This window comes from Microtus pennsylvanicus, chromosome 6 (assembly GCF_037038515.1).
Source record: "Microtus pennsylvanicus isolate mMicPen1 chromosome 6, mMicPen1.hap1, whole genome shotgun sequence".
Classification (NCBI taxonomy): domain Eukaryota; kingdom Metazoa; phylum Chordata; class Mammalia; order Rodentia; family Cricetidae; genus Microtus; species Microtus pennsylvanicus.
This window is the reverse complement of record NC_134584.1, coordinates 54,998,156-55,020,100: the sequence shown is the minus strand read 5'-3', so window position 1 is coordinate 55,020,100 and position 21,945 is coordinate 54,998,156. Positions and strand designations below refer to the sequence as shown.

At 42.4% G+C, this 21,945-nt stretch overlaps 2 protein-coding genes across 2 annotated transcripts in view; one reads left to right on the top strand and one right to left on the bottom strand.

Annotated features, from left to right (window-relative positions):
* Iqgap2 (IQ motif containing GTPase activating protein 2) overlaps window positions 1–21,945 on the bottom strand; it is a 283,168-nt gene that overhangs the window by 70,985 nt on the left and 190,238 nt on the right. The window contains exon 13 of the mRNA XM_075976277.1: window positions 13,602–13,765. Coding sequence (XP_075832392.1) covers window positions 13,602–13,765 — 164 coding nt within the window. The remainder of the gene's footprint in view (window positions 1–13,601; window positions 13,766–21,945) is intronic.
* On the top strand, window positions 6,306–7,445 carry F2rl2 (coagulation factor II thrombin receptor like 2). The gene has a single exon (XM_075976279.1). It carries the CDS (start codon window positions 6,308–6,310, stop codon window positions 7,349–7,351), a length of 1,044 nt encoding a protein of 347 aa, XP_075832394.1. The 5' UTR covers window positions 6,306–6,307; the 3' UTR covers window positions 7,352–7,445.

The window sequence follows — 21,945 nt, the reverse complement described above, 5'->3', positions numbered from 1 at the left end:
TGTTCATTAAGGCAAACATATTAGAGTCAAGGTTTCTTCTTTATGGTTTGTTAAATATACTTAACACTAGTGAACACTATAATGGCTAAATATAAATGTGATATATAAATACATAAATGTGTATATATGAAATTTAACTGTACATTAATATATATTCTATATTATGTATATATGTCATATACATAAAATTTAAAATGATTATTATATAGGCCTGTTCACCAAGATCCATGGAATAAAGCAAGTCCTTGTACTTTCAATTTTATTTTGCCTTTCGTTCAATCAAATAGAGTTGTTTGTACTTCACTATTGTTATGATTTTAGTTCAGTTCAGATAGAGACGTTTGGGATGAGTCCGTCCTGTAATCTGACTCTGCAGAGTTATGAGACGATTTAGAACACACTGATCTATGGCAAACACACCTTCCTCACAGAGACAACAAAACTAAATTCCGTACGTGCACCAAGGTAGGCAGAGAACCTTCTTCTCTTTCTCTCTGAACGGTCTCACTATGCTCCTGAGGCTGGGTTCAAACTCATAATGTAACCAAAGCTGATGCTTGACTCACTGATGTCCTCCTGTCGCAGCCTGTCAAGTGTCAGGATCACGAATACGCACTGGGAAGCTCAGCTGGACAGAGAATTCTCCATCTTAAATAGGTGCCAGGACTGAAGATGGAAGTCTGTTGGTAGAGTCCTTGCCTAGCATGTATGAAGCCTGGGTTCAGTCTCCAGCACCACAGAAGCCAAGTGCGGTGATGCATGCCTGGGATCTGAGTAGCCCAGAGGCAGAAGGACGAGGAGTCCTCAGGCACAAGTCAATTTTCAGCTTCATCTTGAGTTCAAGGCCAGCCTAGGCTACATGAAACCCTGTCTCAAGGGGGGGTGGGAGGAAGGGGGTGTTTGCTTTTTACAATTAATTTAGTTTATAATTATGTGATCAGTTTAGGAACTAAAGTTTGAAATGGAATAAAAGAAAGAATAATTTTATTTTGATTTTTGCAAAACAATTTCATATTATATTCTGATCACACTTTCCCTTCCCCTCAACTCCTCCCAGACTCGTCCCACCTCCCCAAATCCATGTCCTTTCACCCTATATTCAAACAAACAAAAAAATAAAAAACACACATACACACCAAAACCCACAAAAACACACAAAAAACGGAAACCAAAATATACAAGCGAAAGACCAATAAGACAAAAAAAATGCTCAAAGAAATATGAGATAAATGTCTATAAAGCCACCATTGACTTCCCTTTCTGTTAGCCAAGCACTCCTGGGCATGGGACCTCCCTGACATGTGGTTAGTACACTACATAGTGAGAATCCATCAGAGGGAACCAACGTTTCCTTTGTCAGTAGGAATCAATTGCAGGTGGCTTCTTGGTCAGTGGTGGGAGCCCAGATCCATTTCCCCCTCTCAGTTCTGGAACCCTGTTTGGCTTGAACCTGTGCAAGCCTTGAGTTCATATGTACATCAGTCCTGTTTTATCTTGAAGAGTTTCCTTGGAGTCATCCATCCCTTTTGATTCTTACAATATTTCAGCTTCTTATTCTGTACTGATTCTCAAGCTTTGAGGGAAGGGGTTTGATGAAGACATCCTACTTAAGACTAGGTACTCCAAAATCTCTCACTCTCTGCACACTGCCCAGCTGTGGGTCTCTGCGTTAGTTCCCTTCTACTATAAGAAGAAGCCTCTCTGACAACGGCTGAGGGAGGCACTGATAAATAAGTAGAATTTCTAATTATGCATGTATTAAACAGAAAGTATAACTCTGGAGCTGTGTTTTTGAAATGGGGGAAAAACCGCACCGTGGAAGCAATTCAAAGCTAATTGAAGCTGAGTCTGTTCTCAGCTTTGTTTTGCAAAAAGCCTCAGCCTGTCTCTGCCAGTATTTCAATGCCCTGGGGAGAAATACAGCACTGGTTCTAAAGAAATAATGGCAGGGGCTGAAGAGGCGTCAAAGGAACGTGGCAACTCAGTAAGGTTCAGCCTGAGTCACTCCTTAGGAAACGTCAAGCCACCACATCCTTCCCCTGCCGAGGCAGGGCAAGTTCTTGCTCACACAGTGCAGGCTGGACGTTTCTCAGACTCCCACTTGCTGCTAATACATGGATCAGAGGGAAATCTGCTCTGTGACTTTGCACACTCGGTAACATTCCATAATTGGGTTTCAGGACATGAAAGTTAAGGTCCTTATCTTGATTGCTGCCAGGCTGCTGCTCCTGCCGGCCACTTTTTGCCAGAGTGGTAAGTCCTCTTCTGGAATAGGATGGGGTGGGAACGGGGACTGTTTGTGCTGTGGGAGTCAAATGAACCTACTCTTCTTGTTGCCTCCCAAGAATTGTGAACCCAAAGGCAGAGGTTGATCTGGGTTATTACCAGCTAAAGTTTGTTGCCAAGTCAAACCTTGTTAAAGACCAATGTTCTCTATTAGTAGTAACACATTTGTGGCAGAGTTAAGACTTTATCTGCAATTAAGTCAAAAAACAACTATCTTTGTGAGAAGTGTTTGCATTTATGAAATTTCCTGATTTAGAAAAGATTGTATTTTTTCAAGGGATTACAAATCTTTTTAAGTTTATAAGTTTTATAATTTCTGTTGAGGCACAGGCGGGGAAAAATACTGCCACAAAGTGTCATTTGGTTTCAACAGTCAGGAAGGTTAACAATGTTTCTAAAGTTAAATACATTTTATTCGCTTAAGGTTTTAGTATCAGGGAGTTCTCTCTCCCTCTCTCTTTCTCACACACAGACATCCGTGTGTGTATGTGTGTGTACAAATGTATATATGTATATGCTATGATTATGCATAATTTAGCTATGGATAATTTTAGAAATAAGATCTCCCCCAAATAATTATTTTGCCTTGAACATGTCTATTTTACCCATCATTTCTGCTTGCTCTGAAATGAACTACTTTGAGCCAGGATTGCATCCAGGACTCTCTCACTGTCAGGTCACAGGGCAATCAGCAGTGTTATGAGGGGGATGTGGGATGAAACCAAAATTAAACAGAAGACAACCCTCTGCAAAATTGAGGTCCCTGCAGCGTGCTTAAGGGACCTATGGCAGGGGCTGAGCAAACAGGATTTGGAGAGGTTTATGGTTCCTTTAAGAGAATAAGCCAAAAAGCTGAGCCACATTTGCAAGGAAATGCGTTACATGAGAGGGTTCCTTCCTGATGCCAGTAGAGCTTGGGAGGACTTGAAAGGAGACTTGGGGGTGGATTCATTCACCCACTGCTATGGGGAGATGCGATGGGAAAATATGTCACCAGGAACCAGAGGGCCATTCTCTCTGCATTAGATCTGAAGCCTTCTCCCAAGCTGAGAGCATTTCAGAAACATCACACCAAAGAAAACCCAAAGAACCCTAGTCATTTTTTTTTAATAAGAATAAAATCTAACAAGCAACACTATTTTTTAGGTTCAGACTCACAGAAGGCATAGATGGGGGCACACCTGAGATCTCATGGAAACAGTATGTAGATACTGGGTCTTGCTCAGTCACAGGATTCATCTGAAAACTGACCAACAAGTGGTTTCATCAGGTTTCTCACCAGACCTTGGAGGGAAGAAATTTGTACACACCGTTCTGCCCAACTTGCTAAAGCACTTGTTTTGAGGGATATCTTGACTTTTCCCAAAGGCAATGTGCAGAAGGATTTGAGTGACTGAGCTCAAACATCACAGGACATTCCTCCAAGGCTCCATCTTAGCACAGATACACAGACCGCTACCTTCCAAATGATTCCTTCCTTAAACAACCCCGGTCGCCTTCACAGAGCAGTTGTTCAGATAACACTGACCCCACCTGATACACTGAATTCAGCCTGGGCAGACTCCAAGGTATGAAGGAGTTTACACCTGGGAGCAAAGGCCAGACATTAAATCAGGTCTGGCTTTGAACGAGGACAGACCACTGAACACCATCCTCAAATGTTTAAAATGGAGGATTCAGGGGCTCTGGGTCAGGACCTCAGTGGTAGGGGAGTAGCTTCTCAGGTTGGAATGTATGAGGTTTAAATTGGTTTTCGAGGAACCGATTATTAACATGAACAAGCTGAGTCGTGCCAAGTCTCTACCGCACATAGTTGGTATGTTTCTTCCATTTTAAAAATCCATTTTTAACTCCTTAGGTCATCACAGTAATTTCATCTTTTGATTTTTCTGTCTTCTCTTAAAACCTGGTATTTCTCCCGAAGCCCATCGTTGCATTCCTTCTTCCCATATCTCTCCCTAGGCCACCTCTCCACTCTCCTAATTTAACCACAGACCCCGTGAAGACTAAGGCAGGCACACCCCACATTTGCTCTTGGCCTTTGGGAATGCCACATCCAGAGTTGGAACTGCTTGCCCAACATTTTACAGACTAACATTCCAGCAGCTGTCCCAGGTTGGTCATACAACAGCCTGAGATTTAGCCAGGTGTGGTGGCACACAGTTGGAATCCCAGTACAAAGGGAGCCAAGGCCAGCCTGGGTTATAGTGAGACCCTGTCTCAACAAGCCAAACACACAAACCTCCTATAAACCCGAGGTCTGAATTTCTTTCCCACTTTATCCCCTCACTCTTGCCCGAATGCAGTTATAAGCAGTGCCCTCTTCCTCTAAATCATTCAGAATGGAAACCTCCAGTTATGTTGCTTGCAAGTGCCCCTCTACAGCCAATCAGATGAGATGGCCCTCAGAGTCCAGCGTACCTACGAGTTCCCGTCTTTACCTGTTTACAGCCTTGCCTCTGCTTCAATGACTCACCACCCTTAGATTCTGAGCAATCTGGTCAGCAGTCTGCACATCAGGTCCCCCTGCCCCGAATCTCTTACCATCATAACCTTCTGCCACCAAACCCACTTTAAACATGGGCCAAAATCATGGTTATATTAGTTTCCTGTCCAGGCTATAATAAATGTTCTCGTAGTGATGCTTTAGACAACACAGGTTGACCATCTGATGCCTCTGGAGGTCAAAATTCTTAAAAATCAAGGTGTTGCTAGGGTTGTGTTCACTCCTGATGCTCCAGGAGAGAATCTGATCTTGCCTTCGACACTTCCACGAGACACTGCCCGTGCTACTTGGCTCCTGGATTCTTTTCCAACCTCAAAGCCAATAGCATCACCTCAAGCCCGACTCTGATCCTGTTGTCTCACATGTATAAGAACTTGTAACATTACATTTAGACCACATGGCCAAGCTAGGGTTCTGCCCCCATCTCCTGATACCTAACTACATAACCCCTTTTTCATGTGAGGTAGCATATCCTAGGTTCCACAGGATAGCAGGTGGGTTGGGGGTGAGTAGAATGCTATTCCATCCACCACAGGAGTCATCCCTCTGCAGATTTTGCACGCAGAGGGTGGAGGTGGGGGTCAGTGGTAGAGCAGCTGCCTAGCATTGAAAAGCCTTGTGTTCGATTGCCAGCAAAAAGGGAAAAGACTGTGTGCACCCCCAGAATGTACAAACAGATCATGGTTTCAGAGGACAGTTTAGGGTCCCCTCGGGAACTGTGAGACTTCTTCAACTTCATCTCTTAGATGTATCAAATTAACACAAGACAGAACATGCCCGTGCACTTCTTCTCTGGCCTAAGTATTGCTTGTTGACGGCAGTGGAGTTTAAAACTTCATAGCTCTGCAATGTATGCAACTGACATTGTCAGAATCAAAGGGACTGGCCATTCCCAGATCCCATGGCCAGCCATCACCGTGAGAACATACCTCACATATTAAGTTCCACATCTGCAGCTGGCTCGTCTTTGCTCAAGTTTTATCTTTTCAGTGATAGTTTGCTTGTATACTCGAGTTGGCTAACTATCTCCTGATAGCTTGTAGGCAACAAAATATTTTTTCTATAATATTCCATTGTGCTGTTTTGTTTCATCTACGACAGTGTTCCTCAACCTTCTTAGTGCTGCGACCCTTTAATACAGTTTGTGTTGTGGTGACTCCAGCCATAAAATTATTTCATTGCTACTTCAAAACTGTAGTTTTGCTACTGCTATAAATTGCAAAGGAAATATTTTTGGAGACAGAGCCTTACCAAAGGGGTCATGACCCAGACTGAGAACCACTGGAGCACTATTCTAAAGTCCTGACTGATATCTAGTTCTCACAGGAAAGCACAGTATAGTATATTACACATATTATATACATGCCTGTGGGTTACATCATCTATAGAGATTTCTAAAAAATGACCCCAAGTTCTATAACCACAGAAATCATGAAGCATCAAACATTTCATTTTTATCCAAACTACCGTTAGGACTTGACAAATCATATGTAATATTTTCTTTCAATTACAGGTATGAAAAACATCCCAGAGAACTCAGCCAAGCCAACTTTAACTATTAAGACCTTTAATGGAGAGCCCCATACCTTTGAAGACTTCCCGCTTTCTGACATAGAGGGCTGGACTGGAGCCACTGCAACTGTAAAACTGAGATGCCCCGAGGGGAGTATTTCAACTCTCCGTGTGAACAATGCTACCATGGGATACCTGAGAAGCTCCTTAAGTACCAAACTGATACCGGCCATCTATATCCTGGTGTTTGTGGTTGGTGTGCCAGCGAACATTGTGACCCTGTGGAAACTCTCCACAAGGACCAAATCCATCTGTCTGGTCATCTTCCACACCAACCTGGCCATCGCAGACCTCCTCTTCTGTGTCACGCTGCCGTTTAAGGTCGCCTACCATCTCAACGGGAACAACTGGGTGTTCGGAGAGGCCATGTGCCGGATCACCACAGTTATCTTCTACGGCAACATGTACTGCTCCATTCTGATCCTCACCTGCATGGGCGTCAACCGCTACCTGGCCACCGTCCATCCTTTCATGTACCGGAAGCTGCCCAAACGCAACTTCGCTTTGCTCATGTGTGGCTTGGTGTGGGTGATGGTTTTCTTATACATGCTGCCCTTTGCCATCCTGCAGCAGGAGTACCATCTCGTCCAGCCAGAGATCACCACCTGTCACGATGTCCACAACACATGCGAGTCCCCGTCTCCCTTCCAGTTCTATTACTTCATCTCCTTAGCATTTTTTGGATTCCTCGTTCCCTTTGTGGTCATTGTCTACTGCTATACAACGCTCATCCGCAAACTTAACGCCCAGGACCGCAGATGGCTGAGGTACATCAAGGCAATTCTCCTCATCCTTGTGATTTTTACAATTTGCTTTGCTCCTACCAACATTATACTCATAGTCCACCACGCCAACTACTATTACAACCACACTGATAGCTTGTACTTTATGTATCTGATAGCTCTGTGCCTGGGTAGCCTGAACAGCTGCCTAGATCCGTTCCTTTATTTTGTCATGTCAAAAATTGTAGACCAGCTTACTTCTTAGCCAACGAGGGCAAGATCATCTTAAAGAAAATATACACGCTTGGGCTGACTTGTGCATGCCACCAACAGCTCAATTTTTTATTTCTGTTTTTAAATTTTTTTTTTAAAAGACAGGGTCTCACTGTGTAGTCCTGGCTAGCCCAGAACTCTCTAGACTAGATTGACCTAAAAAAACCTGAGATCTACCTGCCTCTGCCTCTTGAGTGCTGGGATTAAAGGCATGTATCACCAGGCCTGGCAAGAGTTCCATTTCAAAGCTCCTATGAAATAGTGCTTCAAACATCAAATGTTGTAAAATTAGTAGGATTAAAAACGCTTTGCCAGTATTTTAAGAATGTCTTAATCTTACGCAAAACTATCATTATTCTCCTTATGACAATTGACAGATTTCTATTTGCCTCCCTTATTCTCCAAACTTTAAATTCCCCCTTTCCTCCAGTGACTAGCACTGCCATCCTGGGGATTTAGCATTACTTGTGGTTCTTTGAGCAGTTACCCTGTCCCTTGCTGGGAACTTGTCTTTATCCCACCTCTGTCTTAAACGGGTGTCCTCACTGCTGGCCGAGCCTTCACTTCACCTTCTCTGAGTACCTTCCTGAATACATCAGGCAAACACTTCCCTTGACCCCTCACGGCTCCTAAAGTGACAAACCCGAGGGTGGCTTTCCTGGCCAGTTCCCTAATGTGACCTGTGAAGCCGCGCACCAGGCCTGCTGGCTTCACCACCTGTCTTTCCTTCCCTTCCCCGCTGCCCCCGTGAAAGCCCATTCTAGCATCCCTGCTCTAATCTGTTCCACTTTCCACGTCTTTAAAGGACTGTTCTTCTTTTACTCTCAAACTAGAAGTGTCATTTTCTTCATTTGTGTTTCTAAAGCACTTTCTTATCTATGGCCCTTCTATACAAACAAGCCTGCTAAACTCATTTGCATATGACTATTAAGTTTTCTATGTCATAAGATTGCTGTGCCTACAAGCGTCACACCTGCAGATTCAAACAACCACAGATCAAAAACACTTGCATGAAAAGAGTTATATGAGCTGAACATGAATGGACTTTTCTTATTCCTGACACAACGCAGCGTCTTTGGGCAGCATTTATCCTGCATCATTCTTTATACAGCATCTCCACTGGATTAAGCGTTGGTACAGTCATCCAGAAGTGATGCTAAATAAATGAGAGGATGCGAAGAGGCTGTAGCCAAGTACAGTACCATTGCTACAGGGATTCGGAATCTGTGCAACTCAATGTCTGCAGGGGTCCCGGAAGCCGCCTGGGAGGGATGATGGAGAAGGTGGTGTCTGTCCTCCCCACTTTGAGGTTCTCGTGGTCATTCCAGGGTCATGCCCTGTGGGGTCAGCTTCATCCTTTGTATAGCATGTGGCTGAATGACAGAATAAAACCCCAGTGCATCTAAGCAGCACAGAGTTCTACTCAGTGCAATCTGACAAGCCAGCATATCCTATATGACATGAGATGATATCATTTCTGATTAGACTTGTTTACAAAAATAAGGAAGCTAAACAGAAATACCCTCATAAAGTCATTTAGCAATTTATTTGTTTTTTGTTCTGTTTAGTTTTTTGAGACAGGTTTTCTCTGTGTAGTTTTGGCTCCTGTCCTGAAACTAGCTCTTGTAGACCAGGCTGGCCTCGAACTCATAGAGATCCAACTGCCTCTGGTTCCTGAGTGCTGGGATTAAAGGCCTGTGCTACCACACCACCTTGCCATTTAGCAATTTAAATAGTGTTTCCAGCTACTTCCACCCCTCTTTTTTAAAATGGGAAATGGTATTATATTATAAATCTCCAGATTATTCCTGTAGATAAGTCATTTCCCTTACCCGAGGGAACGAATGGGAGAAGTGATGTCAGTGGCTAATGGGGGAGCATCACTAGTGACTAAAAATGGGCTTGAGGGAACCTCTGAGCATGCAGTATTGCTGGGCTGAAGCTGTAAGACTTGTTATAATCCACTAAACAATAAAAATACATTTTAAGTGAACATTGTTGAGAGTATCTATAGCTTCTTGTTTCATCATATTGGACATGCATTGACCCGAAGGCCTCCAGGTCCACACCTCACAGGGATCCTTGCCCTCCCATGTTTCCTACAGCATCATTCACGTTGGCTAAATACAGAACCTGGCAGGAGCCAGCAACAGAGGAGTGGTTAAGGCAAGCTCTGGAGAAAGCGGCCCTTCCTAGCAAGCATATTTAGCCTTAGAGGAGGAAGCCATGCCATTTGCAGGAAAATGAGAACATCTGGAGATCATCATATTAAGCAAATTAGGCCGTCTCAGAATATACAGAAAAAAATATATTTTTTCTCTCTCTCTCACCCTTTGTGGGGCCGAGATTTTATACAAAGAAGCAAAGTCGTGTATATGTGCATGTATAAAATGACAGGAGTGGACTGTCTAAGGAGGGCAAAGGGAAGGGGAGGGTCAGAGCTGACAGTAGGCATGAGGGGGATATGCTCAACAAACAATAGATACTTGTACGAAAGCATTACATTAAAAGACTTTACAAGGCTACAAGACAGCTCAGTGGGTGACACCTGCTACCAAATGTGACACGAGTGATCTCTTTAACCCACCCTGTGCCAGAAGAGAACCGACGCTGCCGGTTACCCCCCGACTCTACAGGAAGTCTGTCACTCACACACAAATAAAAGACATAAATAAGTGTAACGAAGTAAAAGTCAGATAAATCTTAAGCAATTTAAAATCAATCCAAAGCAAGCTTTAAGAGTCTAAAAACTTCAGAGAAAGGAATTCATTTTGAGAGCTGAGTCTCATTAGCTGCAGTAGTTTGTCCTGGTGGAACAGGACAGTGTTTACTAGTTGAAGGCACACACAAATCCGGCATGGTGGCACACATCTGTAATCCCAGCACTTGGGAGGCAGACGCATGTGGATCTCTGTGAGCTGAGGCCAGCCTGGTCTACAGAGCGAGTTCTACTTATATAGTAAGGCCCCGTCTCAAAAACACAGGAAAACAAATCCAAACCAAACCAACCAACCAAACATGAAAACCAAAACCAAAACAACAAAGTATTAGGTTTCATAGCCAGGACAAAGCCTACTTAATATATAAAAGTAGACCTGGCCTTCGGGGTCTCCCTGAATCCTTCAGTCTCTACCTGATATGGGGGCCCTCCTGGCTGGCACACCCCACCCCCTACCCTAAATTTCCCCAGCTGCCCTTCCTTATATAATCTAACCATTTTGGTTATCTGGTCTTTTAGTCTACTCTTTTGGGGTCTCTTGGCTGCTACACCTGGTTCCTCCCTCTCCCTTGCCCCTTTCCTCACATGGCACAGCTCAGTTTGGCCATGTTCACTCTGGACTTTCCCAGATGTCCCTGCTTCTGACTGTGCTCTCCCACCTCTGTGTAATAAACTTCCTCCTCCACCACACCTAGGGGTAGTCATGTCCTTTCTTTGCTTCTTTTTTTTTTATTCAAAAAGGCACACTTAATTTGTGTGTGTGTGTTTTGTGTGTGTGTGTGTGTGTGTAACCATCAAGAACAAATCCAAATTTTTTGTTTTTGTTCTTTTCAAGACAGGGTTTCTCTGTAGCTTTGGAATCTATCCTGGAACTGGATCTTTGTAGACCAGGTCGGCCTCGAACTCACAGAGATCCACCTGCCTCTGCCTCCCAAGTGCTGGGATTAAAGACGTGCACCACCACCACCTAGCTAACAAATCCAAATTTTAATGAGGGTAAAATTTAAGTGTCAAATAAAGCTTTCAATTTTAAATTGCTCGTGATTCACTTTCTCCAGGGGACAGACATAGAAAATGTGCTTTGCTAAGTATACGCTACCATGTTCTTACTCAATCTCAACACAAAGAGAACTTGGTGCTTACACAGAATATCCAGAAACTTCCATAGCCACTCCCCTGTCCTCACTCACTCTGATGAGCCTTAGTATCCGTTCCATGATGCTGCCACTCACTATGCCCCTTAATGGCTGTATGCTTTGGGACAATCTTTACTTCATACCGTAATGCAGCAATATCTTTTTATTCCTATTATTTCCCAAGGCTAGACTGTGGGAAGGCAATACAAAGAAATGACCTCAAGTATGTACACTGTAATTTTCTAGGAACCTGGTAGAGATTAAGAAAAAAGCAAACGAAAACCAATACACAAAGACTCGGCTGAAAGAACAGAATCAGATTTCTTTTCCTTTTTTCCTTCCTTCCTTCCTTCCTTCCTTCCTTCCTTCCTTCCTTCCTTCCTTCCCTCCCTCCCTCCCTCCCTCCCTCCCTCTTTTCTTCCTTTCTTTTCCCTCTCCATTTCTCCCTCCCTCCCTCTTTTCTTCCTTTCTTTTCCCTCTCCATTTCTCCATTTCTTCCTCTCTCCTTCCCTCCCTCCCTTCCTCCCTCCCTACCTCTCTCCCTCCTTCCCTCCTTTGGTAAAAAAGATCAGGATGAGAGAAAAATTATGGATTGTGGCTGGGGACACAGCTTAGTGGAAGAAGGGCACAGGTCTTGTAGGTTTGATCCCCAGCAGTGCCATGGAAAAGTAATCTGTTAAGGTCATTTTTGGTCTTTCCTTCTTGCTGTAAGGAGCATCTTTCCCCACCTGTCTTGATACCCATTGTATGTGTTTCCCAGTCAGGTGCACAGTCATGGTCCCAAAACAATCACCTTTCAAAGAGGGCAGGGAAGCAACCACAGGAGTCTTCAATAATCCTCAAACAGGCTGCTGTTTGTTTTGTGTTGGACTCTATAGTAAATGCTATAGCTACACACATACACACAAAAACCATACACTCAGGGCTGGAGAGATGGCTCAGCAGTTACAAGCCTGGGCTGCTCTTTCAGAAGGCCAGAGTTGGGGTTCTAGCACCCTCATCAGGCAGCTCACAACTACCTGCAACTCTGCTTCCAGGGGAATCCAACACCTCTGGTCTCCGAGTGCATTCTCTGCACACATGAACTCATATCAACATGCAGATGCACATAATTAAAAACAAGAGAAATCTTAAAAAATAAAAACAAATGCATGCATTTACAATATCATTAATATACTGCCATATAACAATACATGTATGTATCTCGTATTCTTGTTTAACTCATTTTGTAATACTTCAGGGCAGGTATGATCCTAATTTTATGCATGTGAAAATGAGCATATGGGGATACGGCGGTCTGTCTAAGGTCAGTGAGCCAGGATCTAAATGGTGCCTGCCTGTCTCCAAAGCAAGCAACTTTCTCTCTCAATGCTGTTATTTTGCTGTCTGCCATGGACACAGTTATTTAACTCCTGGTTCATTATCTCAGAACTCGTGATGATGGTGCAATGATTCAGGGCTATTATGAGAATTAAACAAGAGATGTTTAACTACCACTGTCATGCCTGCAAACAGGAGATGCTCGGTCCACACGTGCTCTAAGCAGAGTGCTTTTCCTGCTTCAGAGGGGGCAGATCCTGGGCTATGAAGGAGTACACGGGGGGGGGGGGGGCTTCCCAGTCCTCCCAGCGGGGTGTGCACCTGAGAATACAGATGTCAGAAATGGCTACTGTACCTGGCAGCCTCACTTCCATTCTTGGGCAACAGGTCCTGTAAGTCTCAACGCTCAGCCCAGTATCTTTCCAAGAGCATTAAGTCTTCCTGAGACCCCCTCAGTGTAAATTCAGATGTGAATAACAACACTGCTCTTCAAGAGAACTCCAGGCAAGTGCCCTCCCATGCTCAGAACAGAGCATAAAGATATCATCCATCGGGCACTGCCCATACCATGTCAACCTCCTCACCCACCTGCCCAACCACCTCTTCTTTTTCCTTTAGGCGCAGTTACTGTTCTAGCTCCATGGCAACTTCTCAAGGTTCTGAGCACAATATCTCAACCCCGATTCTCTCCTGCTCTCCTACCACTCACTCCCTATGAAACAGTGACGCACCAGCAAGCTCCTGACCATCTAGACCGTAAGGACAGAAAACTTTCAAATAGCATCACGTGTCCTCTGCAGTCCCTGCCCCCGCCAGATGTTGCGCATGGCATGGATACACAGGAAATGCCCAAGGAACTGCACTCTGGATAAGACTTCACCTACAACTGCATATTCAGTGGAGGAGAAGAAGTGATCACTCTGGGTCTGGATTTTCTCTAATGCTTGGCTCCAGAAAAACAGCCTTGTTGTTTCTATCCTCATTCACTGGGATAAGAAGCTCATCAGATTTATGACAAACGTATCAAAAGTCTTCCCTCTCGCAAACGTCTACATTCTAGAACGTACCAGGAGTTTCTGAGATTTCGTATGGAACAAAACATCCTGGTAGTGCTGGGCACAATCTGGGTCCACATCTCTGATGTTAGCGGTGGGTAGCAGCAAGGTATCTAATGTCTTCAGAGGGTTCCCTTCATCGATGGCTTCATTGATGTACCTGAGAGCCACCATTCCTGCAGAGAGAGGAGCAAGTTTTCTAAGTCACAGCACGTTACACATTCTCTCATGTTACATGCTACAGAGAGCTAAAAACAGACATGGGAAGGCTGGGGATAAGATATAAGGTGAATTCACAGAATCAATTGCATTTCTATATGCATCTAATGTGTATTTTAAAATGAAATTAATTAATTAAATAAATAAAATAAATAATTAAATTACATTTTAAAATGCAATTCATAATAGATTCTAACCACAAATTCATTTCAGTGTCAAAGTCATGCACATTCAGGGATGATTTAAGAAGCACAACACATGTATACCAAAAACTAGGAAACAAATCAGTGGCAACCAAAACCCAGGGGAAGGCATCTCATGGCTGCAGGTTGAAGACAGTGTTGTGAAGGAAGGACTACTCCTCAAGTAGGGTGAACTGGGGGGGAGGGGACCAGAGGAGGCTGTGGTCTGGATGCATTGTATGAATGAATAAATAAGAAAAGAAGGAAGGAAAGTAAAAAGAAAGAAAGGAGGAAAAAAGGAAGAAAGGTAGGAAAGAAAAGAAAGAAAGAAAGAAGAAAGAAAGAAAGAAAGAAAGAAAGAAAGAAAGAAAAGAAAGGAAGGAAGGCAGGCAGGCAGGCAGACAGGCTCCTTAAAATGACCTGCTCCAGGGTAATGCCTATAAAACCCCAGGAGTCTTTTCAGAAAACAGAATGTAATAAGCTGACCCCCAAATGTACATAAAACACAAGGAGCAACAACCACCAAAGCAATCCTGAAAAAAAGAGGAAAACGGATTCATCCTGCTATCTGACAGGGGCCAGTATTATGTCTGAATCCTGTGAGCTGGGGGTTCTGTCCCCATTTCAAAACTCATTACCCAGTCAGTGACTAATTTTATCGAGTCCTGGCATGAGGAAAGCCATATGAATGTGCAGAACAGAATTGGGGATCTAGAAACGGGCCTTTCCACTTATGGCCAATTACTTTTTAGACAAGGGTGCAAAAACAAAAGTCTACAAAGACTATTGCTAAAGGAAAATGGTGCTGGGTCAATGAATGAAGTTGGACCCATACTTCAAATCCTGTCCACAAATGAACTCAAAATAGAACCTGGACCTAGATGTAAAGACTAAAACTAAAAGTTATATAATTCTTAGAAGAAAACATAGGAATATATCTTATGAGTAATTATCTTTTTAGCTATTGTAATCAAGAGCCCAAAGAAAGAAAAATAGTAAGTACATTGGATTTTATAAAAATTAAACCTTTTGGGCTTGGAAGTTCTCTATCAAAGAAAATTAAAGGGCAAGTTCAAGAATGGGGCAAACTATTTGCAACTATCCAAATCCAACAAGACAAATCCATGGTATTTATAAAAAGCTCCTATAATTCAATAATCAAAAGACAGTAACTAATTTAAAATGGGTGCAGGATTTAAATGTGCATTTATATAATGACACACAAATTCAATAAGTAAATGAAGAGACACACAATATATTAGTAATTAGGAGAATGCAAGGCAGATCACAGATTTAATTTTGTAATCACTAGAAGTGCTGTAATAAAAAACCAACCATAAGAAGTGATGGTAATGCTTGAGAAGTAGGAACTTGTCTGCACTGTAGGTGGGGATGGGAAGTGGTACAAACATATTGGAGAACAATTTGGCAACTCTCAAAATACTAAATATGGTTGTCCACTCTCTCCATATCTATTCAATATAGTTCTTGAGGCCCTAGCTAGAGCAGTAAGACACCAAAGGGAGATCAAGGGGATACAAATTGGAAAAGAAGTCAAACTCTCACTGTTTGCTGATGATACGATAGTTTACATAAGTGACCCCAAAAATTCTACCAAGGAACTGCTACAACTCATAAACACTTTCAGCAATGTAGCAGGATACAAGATTAAAAAAATCAGTAGCCCTCCTGTACACAGATGATAAAAGGGCTGGGGAAGAAATCAGAGAATCAACACCCTTCACAATAGCCACAAACAGCATAAAATATCTCAGAGTAATTCTTACTAAACAAGTGGAAGACTTATATGACAAGAACTTTAAATCTTTGAAGAAAGAAAATGAAGAAGGCACCAGAAAGTGGAAAGACCTCCCATACTCTTGGGTAGACAGAATTAACATAGTAAAAATGGCAATCTTACCAAAAGCAATCTACAGATTCAACGCAATGCCCATCAAAATCCCATCAAAATTCTTCAAAGACCTCGAAATAATGGTATTCAACTTCATTTGGAAAAGCAAAAAACCCAGGATAGCCAAAACAATCCTTTGCAATAAAAGAACTTCTGGAGGCATCACAATCCCTGACTTCAAACTCTACTACAGAGCTACAGTACTGAAAACAGCCTGGTATTGGCATAAGAACAGACAGGAGGACCAATGGAACTGAATAGAATACCCAGATATCAATCCACACATCTGTGAATACCTGATCTTTGATAAAGAAGCAAAAAATATCAAATGGAAAAAAGAAAGCATATTTAACAAGTGGTCCTGGCATAACTGGATATCAACATGTAGAAGAATGAAAATAGACACATATCTATCACCATGCACAAAACTCAAGTTTAATTGGATGAAATACCTTAACATAAAGCCAGCCACACTGAACCTTATAGAAGAGAAAGTGGGAAGTACACTTGAATGCATTGGCACAGGGACCCACTTCCTAAATATAACACCAGCAGCACAGACACTGAGAGAAACAATTAATAAATGGGACCTCTTGAAACTGAAAAGCTTCTGTAAAGCAAAGGATATGATCATCAAAACAAACGACAGCCTACAGAATGGGAAAAGATCTTCACCAACCCCACATCAGACAGAGGTCTGTATACAAAGAACTCAAGAAATTGGACACCAAAAGATCACATAATCCAATAAAAAAATGGAGTAGAGACCTAAACAGAGAACTCTCAACAGAGGAATCTAAAATGGCTGAAAGACACTTAAGGAAATGTTCAATATCCTTACTCAACAGAGAAATGCAAATCAAAACAACTCTGAGATTCCATCTTACACCTGTAAGAATGGCCAAGATCAAAAACACTCATGATAACTTATGCTGGAGAGGTTGTGGGGGAAAGGGAACACTCCTGCATTGCTGGTGGGAATGCAAGCTAGTACAACTACTTTGGACGTCAGTGTGGTGATTTCTCAGAAAATTAGAAAACAACTTTCCTCAAGACCCAGTAATACCACTTTTGGGTATATATCCAAAGGATTCTCAATTGTGCCACAAGAACACGTGCTCAACTATGTTCATAGCAGCGTTGTTTATCATAGCCAGAATATGGAAACAACCTAAATGCCCCTCGATTGAAGAATGGATAGAAAAATGTGATACACTTACACAATGTAGTACTACACAGCAGAAAAAAAATGACAGCTTGAATTTTGCAGGAAAATGGATGGAGCTAGAAAACATTATTTTGAGTGAGGTAACCCAGACAGAGAAAGACAATTATCACATGTACTCCCTCATAGGTGGTTTTTAAACATAAAGCAAAGAAAGCCAGCCTACAAACCACAATCCCAGAGAATTTAGACAGCAATGTGGACACTAAGAGAGACTTACATCGATCTAATCTACATGGGAAGTGGAAAGTAGAAAAATATAAGATCTCCTGAGTAAACTGGGAGCATGGGGACTTGGGGAAGGATTGAAGGGGAAGGGAAGAGGCAGGAAGGGGAGCAGAGAAAAATATAGAGCTCAATAAATATCAATAAAATAAAAAAACTTCAGTTGGAAGGGTTGGGTTGCAGCTTGGCACATTGGAGTGCTTATGTTGCATGCATGAAGTCTGGGATTCAATCTTCAGCACTGCATTTAAAACTGGGCATCATAGCCAGGCTTAAAAAAACCCCAAAATACTAAATATAAAATTATCATGTGATCTTGCCATTCTGTTTCTAAATACCTAATTGAAAACCCAGATCAACATAAAAACTTGAAGGTTTAAGGCAGCATGTTTTTTATAATAGCTAAAAAGCAGAACAATCTAAATTTTTGTCAAATAGTAAAGGATAAACAAATGTATCTCTATAGACTAGCATATTCTTTGACCTAGATAGGATTATAAAAATATACTAATATATAATACAATGTGACTGAGTTGTTTTATTTTTTTAAGTCAGACACAAAAGGCTACTATGGACTTAAAGACATGTGTATGGATGTTTTGCCTGCATGTATGTCTGTGTGCCACATGTACACCTTCTGCCCGTGGAGGACAGAAGATGACACTGGATTCCCTGGAACTGGAGTTAAAAGGGGCTATGAGCTGCCTTGAGGATGAGATCCTAGGAATCCAGCCAAGGTTATCTGGAGGAAGATCCAGTTTGCTGAGGCATCTGCCCAGCCTCACCGTTCACTTCTAAAAGGCAAACATTATAGTATGTGATTTATATTTCAACAAATGCACACTTTCAGAATAGGCACATTTTTGTATATGAACAGCAAGAGAAAACCACTTTCGGTATGATTCTGAAGTGCTGGACACCCTACCAATACATGAGGAGAGAGGATCAAAGGATAAGTTTAACGTAGAGATGGACAGAAATGGAAATGCAAAACCAGAGAGTTGTAGGCACGCATTCTGCTCTTTGTATTACTATTTTTTTTTGCAGCTGTTACAAATAGTTCAAAGTCAAACAATTTCCTACAATATTAAGAGAAAGTAGAATGGCTGTCCACACAGCTCAGCACTGTCCAGTGGATGTCTGTGCAATGGTGGGTCTTTTCGCGTGTGGTGTTATGCAATATGGCCGTCATCAGCCACGTAACTATGGAGCGATTAGCATGAGGCTATTGCAAATGAAAACAGAATGTAAATTTGCTTAGCTGCGATCATTTTAAATAGTCACATATGGCCGGCAAACAGAGGCAGGCTCCAAATAAAAACAATGCCTTGCATATTTTGGGGGACAGTTTTAAGGTTCAAATATAGATAGTGAATTTCTTGCATTATTTACCTAATATTAGACATTATTAGCCTTGAACCCTAATTTAAGGATGCGGCAAGGGAGGGCTAAGCATACCTTCTTGTTTAGTTGGTATAATGTCAAACATATTAAAGATCTTAGAACACAGGCTGTATTAGGACTTAGAATGAAAACCAAAGAAGCTGGGTGATGGAGTGTGAAAATGCTGTACAACCACAAGCAAAAGCGATCTGTCTCATTACTACCATATTATCAAAAAATTAACCAACACCCAGCAGCCATATACAAAAGTAGGTATATATCTACACACACGTGTACTCATATACCTACATATACTCACATACATTGTACATATATACATACATGCACTCATATACATACACACGCATGGGGGACTGGATGCCTACTCTGGTGCTGATGGAAAGACCTGGTAGAGAAACTAAACTCCACCTAGCAGTAAGTTAGGAAACACACGGCAACAGCCAAATATTCTTATGGTGTATATTGTTTTTCATGAAAAATAATCCCAAGACACTTTACAAACATAATAAGCCATAAAAAACCCAACACCTCCAAGTTTTAAAAACATGTACCTCTATTCTAGCTTTTAAACGAGGCAAACATTTTTCTAGTGGGTGACCTCACAAACACCACTGTGCTAGGAATAAAGGGATTTATCCGGGAGGGAAAGGAATCCCTTCCAGGAATTATAATAGAGATATTGTATTATAATAATAAAAAAGCAACTTTATTTCTTTAACATCCAAATTAAATATTTTCAAGCATGAGGCAAGCCGGGGAAAGTTCCGGGTACTGTTCTCATTCTGTCCCACATGTAAACTGGAGTGTGAAGGAGATGTCCCATCATTCACTGGACACCACCCCATCCAAACATGATCTTAGCAGAACCAAGTGTGAGAAAGAGGATGGACACACACCCTAAGGGCCCCGTAACCCGGCAAGGCGTGCATTCTGGCTGACATAATGGAAATCACTGCTTAAGTTCTTGATAATGCATCTAACAACACAGCTGCTGATGTCACAGTGGGTGACCTCACAGGAGCCAAGGACCCTACCCAGAAGCCCCTTGGGCACAGCTGCCTCACTTTTTCTGTTTATACATGTAAAAGGTAAATCCCACAAGAACAGATTGCTGAGCCTGAGCCCATGACCTACTTCTTTGATCTATGCATGGTGCTATGACATTCCAGTCCAGGGGACAGTGGGTGTTCTTAGAGAACACGTATACTTGAGTTAATGGACGGAGTAACCTATAAGGGAATGGCACTTTACCAAATTTTAAAAGCAACTCAAATATGAAAACTTTCTTGCGGAGGCTGTATGGGTAAAAATAATATTCCTCTGTGGTTTCGTTGAGAAATGTGGGTTTTTCCAGGAAGAAATCAACAGAACATCAGAGTCCGGGAACGTATTTAGCAGCCTGATATTGGATACCTCTCCCATTTAGCACTTCTATTAGCTGCAGGCCCAGGGAGCCACCAGTCAGACACAGGCGTGGACCTCAGACACATGGAGTGGGTGTGGAGGACAAGGCCAGGATACTGTTCTTTCATAATTCCCATGAAGACTCCAGCTCTTTGTAACTATATAACTCTCATTTGGTTATAGTAAGGCATTTAAAAGTTTTACTTTTATCTGAGAGGGGTTTTTTAGTCTTACATACCGAACAAGAAAGGAACTATGAGAAGGGAAGAAACAGGTCTAAAGGTTAATAGACGGCCCACATCTTGAAAGCAGAACAGGAGACCATTTAGGGGAGGAAGGGGACTAGCAAGAGAGGGGGAAGTGGGGAAGGAATAAAGGGGATGATGAAAATGTCATAATGAAACCCATTTCTTACTATGTAACCAAAGCTTAATATGTAGCTTTTTAAGCTATCCCTTTAATATATGATATTAAACATGACACTTCAGGAATTTTAAATAAAAATAAGAGCAGTGTTGAGAATGGGGATGGCAATAAGGCATGAAGTGGAAAGGAAGCTAGGGCAAGAAGCTGTCAAAAGGTGGAGTGTGGAGGGGAGTGGATAGGAGCAATAAAAACATTATATTTGAATAATGCCATTAGGAATCTAAAACTTTATATCCTGATCTTTAATGTTAATTTTTTTTAAATGCCTCATTTCAACAAGAGGAAAAAGAACAACCAAACCAAAGGACAGGTAAATTAAATACTGTGTATTAAAGTCCCCAAGTGCTAGGAAGGGGGCAGTATCTGAAATAACTTTCCCCGGTGATAAGTCCGTGCCCTCTATGACAAGACACTCACTGGTGGATTGTGGGAATGGACACAGCAGTCAAGAGACTTTAGTTACAGACAATTTCTGCTTACAAAAGGTCAAGTGTCTAAGTTATATAAACACTTGTTTTTCTGTCCTCAGTAGACTGAGGACGGCACTCCTCAGTGAGAAGGACAAGGGACACGGTGCAATAGCTGTGGGCACAGGGGAATTCGCAAACCTTCCCTTGGGTAGGTAGTATATCCCGACAACACCCTGAACAGCCTCAGAGGAGCGAAAACACAATGGTGGCACCTGATGATTTCTTTTGCTTACCAAAAGAAATTTTAATAATTGGGTGGCAGGAAGTTCAAGAGTGTAGACGTGGGAGTCTAAAAAGATGGCAGGAGGACAGTGGACCAGCAACCACACACACACACCACACACCAGTGATTTCCACCACCTATACCCCCAAGATGCTGAACCTTCGCTCAAATCACTGCTTCCCTCGAGGGTAACATCTGGCAAGAGCCCCAAGCTCCCAAGCCAACACGTTCATCAAATGTCGGATTGTAGAGATTCTACAATGCCTCAAGGACAGGAAACGCAGAGAGGGGTAACAGAAAACTGAGCTGCCCCCAAAGAAGTTTAGACATACACAGGGCTTGAAAAGGACAAAGATCATGACCATGTACAGACAGCAGTGGGTAAATCCAAACCCACTGTACGCCATGAAGGTGGTATGCCGTTTCAGTGGGGGAAATGACCTCGGATTAACAAAATGCAAACTTGGCATCGGGCTCACAGGAAACAGCCAAGAGTAGCTGACTGAAAGAATCACGGGTGATTCCAGTATTCCAGAGTTAGATGAAGCATTAAGGGAACCAGATCTGACACCTACCTCACTAGAGCTCACCAGACCGAAAGAGCTTAAGGCTTGAGACAAGTGCCTGCTCTATCTGTGAGCTAGCGCAAGCGCTACAGAAGCCAAC

What these genes read in the sequence shown, in the direction of transcription:
- F2rl2 (XM_075976279.1), top strand. Translation starts at nt 6,308, where the DNA reads ATGAAAAACATCCCAGAGAACTCAGCCAAGCCAACTTTAACTATTAAG.